The sequence below is a fragment of the Pleurodeles waltl genome, chromosome 6, assembly GCF_031143425.1.
Source record: "Pleurodeles waltl isolate 20211129_DDA chromosome 6, aPleWal1.hap1.20221129, whole genome shotgun sequence".
Lineage (NCBI taxonomy): Eukaryota > Metazoa > Chordata > Amphibia > Caudata > Salamandridae > Pleurodeles > Pleurodeles waltl.
In genome coordinates this window covers 345,287,489-345,301,799 of record NC_090445.1, presented here as the reverse complement: position 1 = coordinate 345,301,799, position 14,311 = coordinate 345,287,489, and the positions used below count along the sequence as shown (strand labels likewise).

Genomic DNA, 14,311 nt, shown 5'->3' with positions numbered 1-14,311 from the left:
AGTCTGATTGTTTGTTTCAGCTGTTTTCAGGCATTTAAAAAGGCGTAAATTGGGGGAAGGCTTTCGTCTGCAACAGGAAGCAATAAGAAAAAAACTTGATACATGCCATTCAAACAAGATGGAAAGAATGAGTCCCTGGCCTTCATATTTTCCGTATGTTAGACGCTGTTCTCAAAGCAGCAGTTGCTTCTTGAGAGCACGCAGTTCAGAAGACTCCCAAACATTCTGATTCACTTTAAGGTCCAAAATTCAGAATTAGAGAGTTCCTCAATGTGAGAAAAATGAAATTAAAAAATAAACGGTAATATAGCGCGCAACAGGGTTCTTTCTTAATATTTTTGAATAGGGAACTCGGATTATGTATAGTTTTCTGTCTAAAGACATCGGTTTTTGTTGCACTGGGCTTCTATTTTTGTCAGCGTGTTCAAGTGTCAAAGGTGCCGGACAACCAGGCCTCATAATTTGCCCTTAATAGCATAATATGTTGCCTACTTTGCCTGTCTTCGCTGCTATATATATATATATATATATATATATATATATATATATATATATATATATATATATATATATATATATAGTCAACCCTACTGCATTTTGTGGCATGCCGCACTAAACTCACTCTAAAAAAAAAAAAAAAAAAGTTATGCTGAAGTGGGTGATTTTATCTGGGGCCCAAGGGCAGGGTCCCTGGTAAGGACCCCCGTAATAAGTCATCTGCCAGTCACCCTGTAGCCTGCTCTGAAAGGGTGGTAGCCACCCTTAAGTAGAGCCAATATATCTTGGGCTCTACGTTTGAACACCACGCAAAATAATGTAGACCCGGCAGTGGACTCGCAGAATGTCGTGTCCACTCACTGGTGAAACATTAGCCAGGCTGGAAAAAAGGAAAGTGCCACCAATTTTCCAAACTGTCATAACTTCTGTCTCAAAAGTAGACTGACCAGCCTCCATTCTCTTATGCAGTCCAAGCTGTGTACACCTGCATAAAGTGGGAGTATGCAGAGTGCCATGGAAAAAGGCTTCGTCTCACCCCTCTGCCCAGGTTGCACACAACATCAACTGGCCAGTAGTGCCCAGTCTCAAGGTTGCAGACTGTTGTACTACTGGGAGACTGACAACCCCCAATCTGCGTGTGCTGTAAATAACACTAAGGTCCTTGTTTACCTCTCTGTAAATGGGATGGTGGATCTAGGCACTGAAAGATTCAAGAGACATCTGGCTCAGTCAAGCACAACACACTAATGGCTTCAGATAGGTGCCCTTGTTCTGTTTCACATGAAGTGGAAGACAAAGCTCCTTTGCAAGGTTGGGCAGAATCATGAAAGTGGCATTATTCAAGTAATTATGATGAATATCTGAATGCATCACTTGAAAATGTTGAAGATGGAATCTAGCAAAATTATGACTAACTAGAATAGTTAGAACAGCAGTGTATACCTTAACACGTACTGTGTAGGGCTGGGTGGAATTTGTGGAGTCCTGCTAGGCGGAACTCCACAAAGGGCTGAGAAATACTCCACCACGCTACACGGAGTTCCATGAGTGGCGGAATTTGGGTAAGGCACGTATTTCGCACTGATTTTCAGCGCAGGATTTTCTCCCGCTCTGTAAAATCAGCGCAAACAGCATCACGCAGTGCGACAGAGGGAGCTAACTTCTTTTTTCCGCTGGAGTAGGTTTTCTACTTGAGCTGCAGCTTTCTCATCATGAGCCGTCGCGGCCTACCGCTCGCGTTCAGAAATCTCGCTTGCCAATTTAGTGATTTCTCTTGCTCGCGCTCACCAACTTAAGAAGAGAAAAACTCCGCTCTGTGTCACTCTGCAGAGTTTTCAGAACTCCACGTGGCAGAGGGGAAAACCCTGCGAACTCCACCGGCAGAGCGGAATTCTTCATCCACCCCTAGTACTGTGTAGCACTGGGGTCTCCAAAAGGTAGCTTGAGAGATGCTGGTACATAGTTTGAAGTTATGGAGCCCAGCATGTCATTCTGAGGGTCTGGAGCTGAACATTGTCTTCTCCTGCACATTGCTGAAGGCAGTGCTGCTCATCTCCAGCCTGTGTCAGTCTGTGGCAATATTGGGATTAAATGTGCACAAATTCACCCATACCCCCATTGTAGGTATCTATATGGTATTTCTATACCGTAAACTTAGGCCAGTGGAGAGCTGTACAGTGTCAAAGACCAGCATAAAGTCAATGAGTGATAGGAGAGGTAGCTGGGCTGTGGACAGATAATGCATTGTGACTTGTTCTTTAAAGAGGTGCATTTTCAAACCCCTTCCTAAATTGGAGGAGCCTTGGGGTGATCTTGATGGAAACAGGAATGGTATTCCAGATCCTCTATGAATACAGGGGAAAAAAGCCTAATACGTTGCGTTTTTTTTTTTCTTTGTTTTTTTACACTTCTTAGTCTGCAGTCTGATGGTGTCCTGGCTGTGCCAAGAATTACCAGAGATGGTGAGCTTGTCTGCAAAACAGGTGTGGGTGCTGGTCGTGAGGGCTTCGTGAATCATACAGGTGTTTTTGAAGATGATATGGTCTTACTAGGGGAGCCACTGGAACTGCATCTGGGTGGGGTCAGTGCAGTCTTATGTATGTCTTCAGGCCCTGAATAACGGATGATAGTGTGAAGCCTTGAAGACCATTAACTTGCCCTTTTCGTGGTCATTCCTTCATAATGATGAGCATCTTTTGGCTTAAAAGGTGATCAGGCTGGCATAATGCATTGTCTATTGAAGGCATCTTTGGTCCAATCATGGTCACCACATAATAGGATTGACTCTTGATGTAATTGTGGCTATCCTGTACTGCTAACCCCAAGTCTATTGATGGTCAGCCAGGACAAAATTAGGGCGTTTCTTAATGTGTTGAGTACAAACATAGCTTTATGGTACTATACCTGGCATGTGGTATAAAGCATAGGCATCTGAGAACATCCATTGGAGGTGGGTTTTGTATGATTGATGAAAACTATGCATTTATGTTTCTGGGCAGCTAATGTACATTTATTAAAAAAAAACTAAGTACATATGTGTCAGAAGTATTGGACTTTGTTTGTTTTCGCAAAATGATAGCCCCATAAAAAGCGATGTAGATTTTGTTTACCTAATAAAATGTATTTGATAGCAAAGCATGAATATTTTCTGAAACCATTAGGCTGATGAGCTGTGACTCAATGATTATATTCCCAATATTTTTAAAGGTTACAGTGGAATGAGAATTAATTGGAACTTTGGGAGACGTAATATTTTTTTCAGTTCAAAAAACATTTTTGCTCCGTTAATTAAAACTTTAAAACAAAAATCAACGGTAATTTCAGTAGGAATGCCGAACGCTTTGTTGGTTGCAGAAATAACGTTAGATACTGGTACTGAACCAATTAACATAAATCCCTAAAATTCAAACACCCACCTCGATAAAGCATCTTAAAATTGTTTACATCTATCTGATGAATCTACCGAATAGCTCGGACCCTCTCCATGAAGATACAGCAAAATAGCGCTGCACGGAGTTGACCCCATCCTTGAGGAATAGCTCCTCATTAAACTTCTCTGTTCACTAATCGGGGCTAGACATCAACACAATACACGGGAAAGGGTTTCCTTTGGCACGTGACATTTCCTGCACTGCATAGCAGCGATATTAGGCATTTTCCCAATGAGAATAAACAGTAACAAAGCAAAATTCACTTTATATTTTTTTAACGCTTATCTGCTTGGTTTGTTAATAAAATGCTACATTTGGCAGAGAGAGAAGGAACTCCCCACAAGCCATGAGTGTTTTCTATGTGTGAGGGCCATGTAATGATTTAAAAAAGAATGAACTTTCAGCTATTCACTTAGCACGGCTTTATAAGCGAAGGGGGGCTGATCGCAGCGCAGTCTCCTCCGCAATAATTGCATTTAATACTTAGCCCAGAGCCATCCACTTCCCTCAAACTTGTGCAATAGCAGGCTTTTAAAATGTGCTTCCCTTGCACGCGATTGCTTGAGAAGCTACAATTCTAGCCGCTCTGCGGGCCCGGCAGACCGAGCTGTCTCCCGTTAACACTATTGCTATGTCTAACCATTCTGAAAGATTGCTTTGAAAACTTTCTGAGACTACAGGATAACGAAGGCATGGCATTCACTTTGCTTGAGTTACTTTTAGCACAGGTTGCAGGAAGGGGTAGTTCTTTGGATGAAGTTCATATGGCGCAGGTAAGTGATGAACATCGCCAGGTCTTGACAGTAAGATGGTGGTGATGCCCGCCCTCTGATGAAAGCAGGCTCGTGATATTTCTACATCTGCGCTCTGGTTGATGTCCTCTGAAGTACCACTGCCAAGCCTTTTTCAGCACGCGCCCAGTGATCGTAGTCTTTGTTTTAGCTGGTTGACAGTCCTTTGAGGTGAAATTAGGAGGTCAAGAACACACCTTCTTTAGCCACCTACTGGTGTTGATCTGAGGGTTGAAGATCGATTTTGGGACAACTTCGATTTCGCCCCTATTTTGGAATGAAAGGCCTGAATTACTGACAGAGGAGAGATCCCAGTGTTGGTCACTTTAGCCCAAAGTATGCCCCTTCCACGCCATCAAATGCAGCTTGAAAGCCAATAAAGCAAATGTACAACAATGCACTAGTGCAATGGACAGTACAGTGCTGTACAAAGATACAGCGAGCTCATGTCTAAGGTGCTGCATCCATGTCAAAATCCCATCTGATAAAATGGCAGTTTTGTGGCATGAATGTAGGAGGCTGGACTGGCTTGTAGTGAGTACCAAGGGGTACTTGCCTTGCACCAGGCCCAGTTATCCCTGATTAGTGTATAGGGTGTCTAGCAGCTTAGGCTGATAGATAATGGTAGCTTAGCAGAGCAGCTTAGGCTGAACTAGGAGACGTGTGAAGCTACTACAGTACCACTTAGTGTCATATGCACAATATCATAAGAAAACACAATACACAGTTATACTAAAAATAAAGGTACTTTATTTTTGACAATATGCCAAAGTATCTTAGAGTGTACCCTCAGTGAGAGGATAGGAAATATACACAAGATATATATACACAATAGCAAAAATATGCAGTATAGTCTTAGAAAACAGTGCAAACAATGTATAGTTACAATAGGATGCAATGGGGAAACATAGGGATAGGGGCAACACAAACCATATACTCCAAAAGTGGAATGTGAACCACGAATGGACCCCAAACCTATGTGACCTTGTAGAGGGTCGCTGGGACTATTAGAAAATAGTGAGAGTTAGAAAAATAACCCTCCCCAAGACCCTGAAAAGTGAGTGCAAAGTGCACTAAAGTTCCCCTAAGGACAACGAAGTCGTGTTAGAGGAATAATGCAGGAAAGACACAAACCAACAATGCAACAACGGTGGATTTCCAATCTAGGGTACCTGTGGAACAAGGGGACCAAGTCCAAAAGTCACAAGCAAGTCGGAGATGGGCAAATGCCCAGGAAATGCCAGCTGCGGGTGCAAAGAAGCTTCTACTGGTCAGAAGAAGCTGAGGTTTCTGCAGGAACGAAAAGGGCTAGAGACTTCCCCTTTGGTGGACGGATCCCTCTCGCCGTGGAGAGTTGTGCAGAAGTGTTTTCCCGCCGAAAGAACGCCAACAAGCCTTGCTAGCTGCAAATCGTGCGGTTAGCGTTTTTGGACGCTGCTGAGGCCCAGGTGGGACCAGGAGGTCGCAAATTGGACCAGCAGAGAGAGGGGACGTCGAGCAAGACAAGGAGCCCTCTCTGAAGCCGGTAGCACCTGGAGAAGTGCCAGCAACAGGCACTACGAGGATGCGTGAAACGGTGCTCGCCGAAGTTGCACAAAGGAGTCCCACGTCGCCGGAGACCAACTTAGAAAGTCGTGCAATGCAGGTTAGAGTGCCGTGGACCCAGGCTTGGCTGTGCACAAAGGATTTCCGCCGGAAGTGCACAGGGGCCGGAGTAGCTGCAAAGTCGCGGTTCCCAGCAATGCAGCCCAGCGAGGTGAGGCAAGGACTTACCTCCACCAAACTTGGACTGAAGAGTCACTGGACTGTGGGGGTCACTTGGACAGAGTCGCTGGATTCGAGGGACCTCGCTCGTCGTGCTGAGAGGAGACCCAAGGGACAGGTAATGCAGCTTTTTGGTGCCTGCGGTTGCAGGGGGAAGATTCCGTCGACCCACGGGAGATTTCTTCGGAGCTTCTGGTGCAGAGAGGAGGCAGACTACCCCCACAGCATGCACAAGCAGGAAAACAGTCGAGAAGGCGGCAGGATCAGCGTTACAGAGTTGCAGTAGTCATCTTTGCTACTATGTTGCAGGTTTGCAGGCTTCCAGCGCGGTCAGCAGTCGATTCCTTGGCAGAAGGTGAAGAGAGAGATGCAGAGGAACTCGGATGAGCTCTTGCATTCGTTATCTAAAGTTTCCCCAGAGACAGAGACCCTAAATAGCCAGAAAAGAGGGTTTGGCTACCTAGGAGAGAGGATAGGCTACTAACACCTGAAGGAGCCTATCAGAAGGAGTCTCTGATGTCACCTGGTGGCACTGGCCACTCAGAGCAGTCCAGTGTGCCAGCAGCACCTCTGTTTCCAAGATGGCAGAGGTCTGGAGCACACTGGAGGAGCTCTGGACACCTCCCAGGGGAGGTGCAGGTCAGGGGAGTGGTCACTCCCCTTTCCTTTGTCCAGTTTCGCGCCAGAGCAGGGCTAAGGGGTCCCCTGAACCGGTGTAGACTGGCTTATGCAGAATTGGGCACATCTGTGCCCAACAAAGCATTTCCAGAGGCTGGGGGAGGCTACTCCTCCCCTGCCTTCACACCATTTTCCAAAGGGAGAGGGTGTCACACCCTCTCTCAGAGGAAGTTCTTTGTTCTGCCATCCTGGGCCAGGCCTGGCTGGACCCCAGGAGGGCAGATGCCTGTCTGAGGGGTTGGCAGCAGCAGCAGCTGCAGTGAAACCCCAGGAAGGGCAGTTTGGCAGTACCAGGGTCTGTGCTACAGACCACTGGGATCATGGGATTGTGCCAACTATGCCAGGATGGCATAGAGGGGGCAATTCCATGATCATAGACATGTTACATGGCCATATTCGGAGTTACCATTGTGAAGCTACATATAGGTAGTGACCTATATGTAGTGCACGCGTGTAATGGTGTCCCCGCACACACAAAGTTCAGGGAATTGGCTCTGAACAATGTGGGGGCACCTTGGCTAGTGCCAGGGTGCCCTCACACTAAGTAACTTTGCACCTAACCTTTACCAGGTAAAGGTTAGACATATAGGTGACTTATAAGTTACTTAAGTGCAGTGTAAAATGGCTGTGAAATAACGTGGACGTTATTTCACTCAGGCTGCAGTGGCAGGCCTGTGTAAGAATTGTCAGAGCTCCCTATGGGTGGCAAAAGAAATGCTGCAGCCCATAGGGATCTCCTGGAACCCCAATACCCTGGGTACCTCAGTACCATATACTAGGGAATTATAAGGGTGTTCCAGTAAGCCAATGTAAATTGGTAAAAATCGTCACTAGCCTGTCAGTGACAATTTGGAAAGAAATGAGAGAGCATGACCACTGAGGTTCTGATTAGCAGAGCCTCAGTGAGACAGTTAGGCACTACACAGGGAACACATTCAGGCACACTTATGAGCACTGGGGCCCTGGGTTACCAGGGTCCCAGTGACACATACAACTAAAACAACATATATACAGTGAAAAATGGGGGTAACATGCCAGGCAAGATGGTACTTTCCTACAATGAACATTTGTCATTTGGGGACCGAGGTCACTTGTTGCTATTACTTTTACTTCCTTGTGTAGGGACATTTCATATTGATCCATTTGTAAAGTTATTACTATTGGTAACCCTTCAGTTGCCCTCAGGTGATCACCACTGGATGGGGCTTCCACTATGTTAATCTTATCTGGTGTCACCATTGGTGATATTACTCTTTAGTTCATTTTTGTAACTCAGAATGATTTTCATTGTAGCTGTCATTACCGAAAGGTTGGGAGATCCCGCTATAGAATCAAGGCCCTGGAAAAGCCATTATTACTGGCCTTATTAGTAGTGTGTAGTATTGTTTACACTGGTGTCTCGGGTCCCCAACTAGACAGACTAATTGTTGTTTTAGGGCGCTTGACACTGCGGGGGTAATGACATCATGCTTATGCATAGAGTTTGTTGTACCTCAAATAAAATAAGGGCAAATGGCAATTTACTTTTCTTAGGATGAGTTCAGGTGTTCTTGGCAACCTTTGATTTGATTCTTTCAGGGGGGAGAGGGGTACCAGACAGAGTGCAACAATGTATCACATTTGTTATGTTTACCGTCAGCCTCATTCTCTTGGTGCCATGGGCTATAAGGCTGGACAACTCAGGTTTGAGCTGGGCGGACTGGTTTCCCGCAAAGGCAGTCCGAAAATCAGTAGCACTCGAAGACCAACTACCCAAGCAAATAGTGGGCCTTTCCCAAGTTCTGTGTTTGTCCCTTTTAAAGATGTTAACAATGGTCTAACAGTATGGATAAAGCCCGGTACTTGGGCTCCAAACAGGGAGTCTTACTGGTCTGTCAGTGCTGAAGGAGTTGGATCCGGGAACTGAACTGAATTTTCCAGCACAGCTGTCGCATAAATGAACTAAAAATCCAGAGGCTGTGTTGGGGCACTAATGAAATAGCCCACTAATGTTGTGGTGTATCACGCATCAAGCCATTCACACTCTTTCATAGAAGTGTTTGAAACAATGGGGGCACAATTTCTCTAAAAATACATTGTGTAAATTCACGTGGCCTATCATTTATTATTAAAATATATATGGCATCTTTCATCATTTAATTTTTCCATTCAGCATTTTGAAAGTTAATTGCGAATGTGCCCGTAAGGAACAGGATTGAATAATTAACAAATGCAAATCTCACAAACAAATACCTTTATAGATATATCTCCCAGTAAGAGCGTTTTCTGAAACATAAGCATGGTAGTTTCTAGCTTTTCATCATAAAATAAAACATTTGAATTTTCAGTGAATTATCTCGCCCAAACAAGTATTTTTGTCCTTGAATGCCAGAATTCTTTTGTAGTCCACACGGGTGTGGCTCTCCAAAATGGCAGCTTATTTTCACCAAGCCCTTGTGTATTGCTGTGATGCAGATTCTGCTTTTCTTGCCCACGTATCACCATCATCCTATAACAGGAATGACCATCTAATGGTAGGGATGTTCAATCCCACCCCCCACCATCAAACCAGGTATAGCCAGGATTATGTCAAGAAGAGCCACAATAAATTGAATGAGCATTATTGTGAGAGGTGCACTATTATGCATTCACTAGACATAATTATGCTAAGAAGGCCCACAAAAAATCGAGGATGTGCCACTGTTTTGCCAGGGACAGCCACTTTTTATTGCCAACCATACCCACAGTGTTTCAAATCAACCTCCATTATGCCAGAGACAGCCAGAACGTTGTCCCAAATGCCCAAAGTCAAATCTGGGTATTCCATATTGTTAGGGAGCATAAATATTGTTTCCAAGAACGACCACCATTATGTCAGGAAGAGCCAAAATGCACCTGAGCTTGTTTGGGCCTGTGTGCTACGATTATCATTCCTTCAGGCACTGCCCAGCTGTATGCCCCATGTTTACTGCACCGCACAGGACCAAGATTGTCATCATGTCATGCCCCTCCTTGGCCTGCCTCTCACCCGTGCAGGGTGCTAACAGGTGCCATTGTAGTGCTTTCTCCATCATCACCCTACCACCTGTGCAGTTGCCATAGAGATGCGTAAGTGAGGAACCCATTGTTCTCAGTGTAGCAGTGACAGCGGGTGGGGTTGGTCCTCCATATTACTAGCCTGCTTGGACATTGCTGTGGGTAGACTTTATTGCACCAGTGAGTACCACCCTCTGCACCACAACCACACCAAGCACCAGTTGAGAACCACATGGGTGAGCAGAAAAGCAATGCCAGAATAGTTAAGAGACCACTGCCACTCTAGTTAAGAGAACTCAGAGGCAAGTCTTTGATGCCCATGAAGCAATTGCTGTTCAAGAGACCCAGGTCCACCCTCCTGGCTGGGCCTATGTAGCAGCGGATAGTCTGTAGCGCAGATTGGCCACTGTCCTCGTTCTCTGGCAGTCAAGGTTGCACTGGACTTAAACATTTCCATCTTTAATGTTTATACTGCGTGTGAGCAGGTAACGCTACATTCTCGACAAAAGAAGTAGGAGGTAAGACAGTGAGAACCCTACAGGAGATAGGGCAGGAAAACAGAGCAATAACCGTTTCGGGACCCAGCCTTGTTAAAAATGATTGGGTAGGGAGTTTGACCCAGACTGTTTGGCCAGATGCTATCCTAGCCACATCTTAGTCTTGCCAGAAAAACAGTCCTGTATGAAATGGGGCAGATGCCCCCCCCCCCCCCACCCCACCATGTCCTGTATGTGTAGTAATAAATATCAAAGAGGAGACCCATGATGGGTCCTGAGAGAAGGGAGGATGCGCAGAATCGTCCCATGTGTGTACGCAGCCAAGATTAGTCTACAACGGCAGTTCCAGCAACAGATTTTGGGGTAGTAGGAAATGGGTGCTATTCCTATGGGGTAATAGGGAATGGGTGCTATTCCTATGGGGCAATAGGGAATGGGTGCTATTCCTATGGGGTAATAGGGAATGGGTGCTATTCCTATGGTGTAATAGGGAATGGGTGCTATTCCTATGGGGTAATAGGGAATGGGTGCTATTCCTATGGGGTAATAGGGAATGGGTGCTATTCCTATGGGGCAATAGGGAATGGGTGCTATTCCTATGGGGTAATAGGGAATGGGTGCTATTCCTATGGGGTAATAGGGAATGGGTGCTATTCCTATGGGGCAATAGGGAATGGGTGCTATTCCTGTGCTTGTCCTGGAATTCTGACTTAAACACGCACATACAACACACTTACAAAGAAAGATTCACTCTTGCACTGAAATAATGACTTTCTCCTAAACTTATAGCACAGGAGAACCGGGATCTATGACTAGCATGCTTTGTAGCATGAGTTCTCACAAACATTTTCCAAGGGGCCACAAAGTGTGATCTGTGGTGTGCCGCGTTGGTGGCAGCAGGAAGGCGGTTTGGTGTGGGTGGGCAGGGGAGTGATTGTAGGGGAAGGGAAGCATGTACATCTAGGAGCTGAATTGCACAATGTGAAACCAGAAAACCTGGACTCTCCCCACTTCCCCATTTGACCAAATTGTGTAATTCTAGGCAATTGTTTTATTTAACTTTCCCTCCTTTTTCTTTATGATCACATATAGGAGGACCTGGAAATACATGACGTCAGGGAGTGCGTTGCATATATCCTTCTCCTGTGTTTGTTTTAATAAACTTTAATATTATTCATGTATAATAGCAACTGAGGCCACCCTCATGGAGCACATAACAATTGACTTGACTCAGTTCACTACTGGCATTGTTGTCTGCGGGGGGAGATTTTTAAATTAATGTTTGACAGCTATCACTTTTTAAAACGTACTTCTCAATGCAATCCATTGATATAATCTGATGTATTAAGGTCAAACAGTTATACCTTTTCTATTTTTTCGAATTATGAGGAGACCATCATATTTTTACATGTTTGCTGCAATGTATATTTAAAAATGAAGGTGTTTTATAAAGTTAAATGGTGCAGGACACCCTATCTTTTGCCTTTGTTTAACATCAATTAACCTTTGACTAAATGCTTGCCAGTTTATTTAATATATTACTAATATTAGAGCTGAGTGGAGTAAACAGCAGCCCAGTGCTATTGTTGATTGGGGGGGGAGGGGCACATGAAAAGATCAGGAGGGACAAATCCAGCCCCCCAAGTAGTACTTTGAGTATCACTGCATTATAGCAAATAATGTAAAATCTCCCCTCCATCCATAGTAGACACGCCTTCCAGGGCAGTTGCGTGGGAGATGGAACACAAGTGGATATGTGTGACCTCTCTCTTATAATGCCCACCCCTTCACGTGTGTAGTGCTCACTCTAGAATGCTCTTAATAATCACTTAAATTGTCTCTCCCCCAGGCCTGGCTGCAGCAGTATGGATACCTTCCTCCTGGAGACCTGCGCACCCATGCACAGCGCTCGCCAAAGTCGGTAACAGCAGCCATTGCATCCATGCAGCGATTCTACGGTTTGAAGGTTACAGGAACTGTGGACCTCCAGACAACAATGTGAGTGCATTATGCTTTCTCCAGTTGCATTATTCGTCACCTGCCACCCCTGTTCTCTGCTCATCCCCTCTATCCTGTCTTTCCCCTTTCATTTGCCCTCTTCTGTCCCCATTCACCTCTGGTGTGTGCTCACAACCTGTGTTCTCCACATACGATTGATTCCCCACAAACCACTAATCCCCACCACTTGTGTCAAATGGGTGCTTGGCATTCTGAATGTTCTTGAAAAATTAGTGTCCTGTTGAAATATCATGTGGGAAGTTTGGAGGTGAAAAATACCTTTGGGAGGCTGGCGCCGAACATCCCACAGGTACATCCTTAAGGAGTTACCTGGCACACAGATGCCCAGTGGACTGGGAGAGGGCACAGGAGTAGCCTGATATTAGGACACGAGGCAAGAAACCTAACCTGTGCTGCTGCATGGTGTTCCCCTGAGATGACCTGCTGGTCTCATGTACTTTGAGGATGGATTGTCCCTGAGTTCGATGGTGACTGGACTTTTTGGACTGTAGGAGATCCGTAAGTGGTCATGCATTCTGGGTTAGCACACAGGACCACTGACCCTGTGGGTGGATCCCCCATGTATGTTCTGGATGGTTCCTGGATCTCCATGTTGTTCTATCGCGTGACATAGCAATTAAATCTGGTTTATAAATGCCTCAACTCATTCCCCTTTGTTCCCACATGGAGGAATTTGCAAAGGTCAGCACCTCTCTTTAGACCCACAGGTTCTCCGCAGTCTACCCAGAACCATGACATTTAGGTCTGCTGGCTGGTATAGGAGCTTCTAGTGCAGGAAAGCCAGAGCCTAGGAATGTATAGGATGATGAGCCTGTCAGAACAATAAGAACATAAGGAATTCAGGTGTCATCAAGGTCCACTACTATCTTCTTGTCTGACTTAATACGTTATTTAGAAAAAGTGTGCTAGTAAACGCTCATTTAAAGATTTATTACTACATGCAAAAATCACATTTGCGTTTATTTCCACAGTAGAACATTATTGACACGTGAAAAACAATGTATTGCCTCAAAAAACCATATTATTAGCTTACACAGGAAAACACCTCTCTTAAAAGTTAGGTGTCTTGAGTGTGATTATACTATAGTGCAAACAATTAACCCATTTCATCCTGGTTTCGGTTTAATGACTTTTGCTTGATGCAGGTCAAATACTCTAGTGCAACACTACCGGACAAACTTGTCATGAAGTGTGTACTCCATTGCAAAGTGAGTCTCTTTATTAGAACAAGAGAGTGCAACAACATTGACTTGTTTCGGTTCCTGAGAGCTCAAACTTGCAAATGGTTACAAGGTTCAGAAGTTGTGTGGGCCATATCCCCACCCCCTAAAAGAGAACTCCAGTGTACTTTTCCACATGCAGTCACACTGTTAACATCCACATGCCTGTTACTCCCCAGAAAAGGAGAGTGATACACCTAGTCTGGGTCTGTCTTTACTGGGAGAGATATTCTGGGGTCTGCTGTTCCTGCATAGGTCCTTTTGTATGTTGGTTAGGTCTGATCATCCGAGTCTGCCTTAGGTTGTGCCATTCTCAGTTCATTCAAGGGGCAGTGAACTACACCCTTTTTTATGGCCAACACAAAGGCTTAACCAGGGGCGTCTGGAGATCTAAAGTGCGAAGACCAATGATTCCTTTGTATTAGCTTTCATTTATGAATGCAGCCCAAAACCCATCTTCAACATCTAGAGACCATAGTCACTGTAGTTCCCTTTATGTGCCCTATGGTAGACTGGAAATTGTCTGCCACAATGTTGACTGTGTCTCCTCATAAACTCGAGGACTGCCCAATACAAGAACCATCACATGATATTTGACTGCATGTAGCACCTGCAAATCTGTTAATTGAGTTATGCAGCATGAATCCTTTTCCGGATTCATATTTTGGATTCCACTTTCTAGTGGATGGGTCCAGAATCTCGTTTCTTCTCTTATTTATTTATTTCTTCTGGACATTGTCAACCACTATTTGGCAGTAAGTCAATCCCCTGTGTGACGTCAGAGATATGGCCGGGACGTTCTTGTGCATGGTCGACATCTCAGATTCTCTTTTCTGCTGTTGGGTATGAAAGCAGAACGGAGGAGCTAAAAAGAATCCTACAAAGTGACTGAAATCCCC

The 14,311-nt window shown here is 44.9% G+C and overlaps 1 protein-coding gene across 1 annotated transcript in view; it reads left to right on the top strand.

Moving 5' to 3' along the window:
- Positions 1 to 14,311, top strand: part of MMP14 (matrix metallopeptidase 14) — an 81,685-nt gene that overhangs the window by 33,563 nt on the left and 33,811 nt on the right. Inside the window, exon 2 of the mRNA XM_069238243.1 lies at positions 12,023 to 12,171. Coding sequence (XP_069094344.1) covers positions 12,023 to 12,171 — 149 coding nt within the window. The remainder of the gene's footprint in view (positions 1 to 12,022; positions 12,172 to 14,311) is intronic.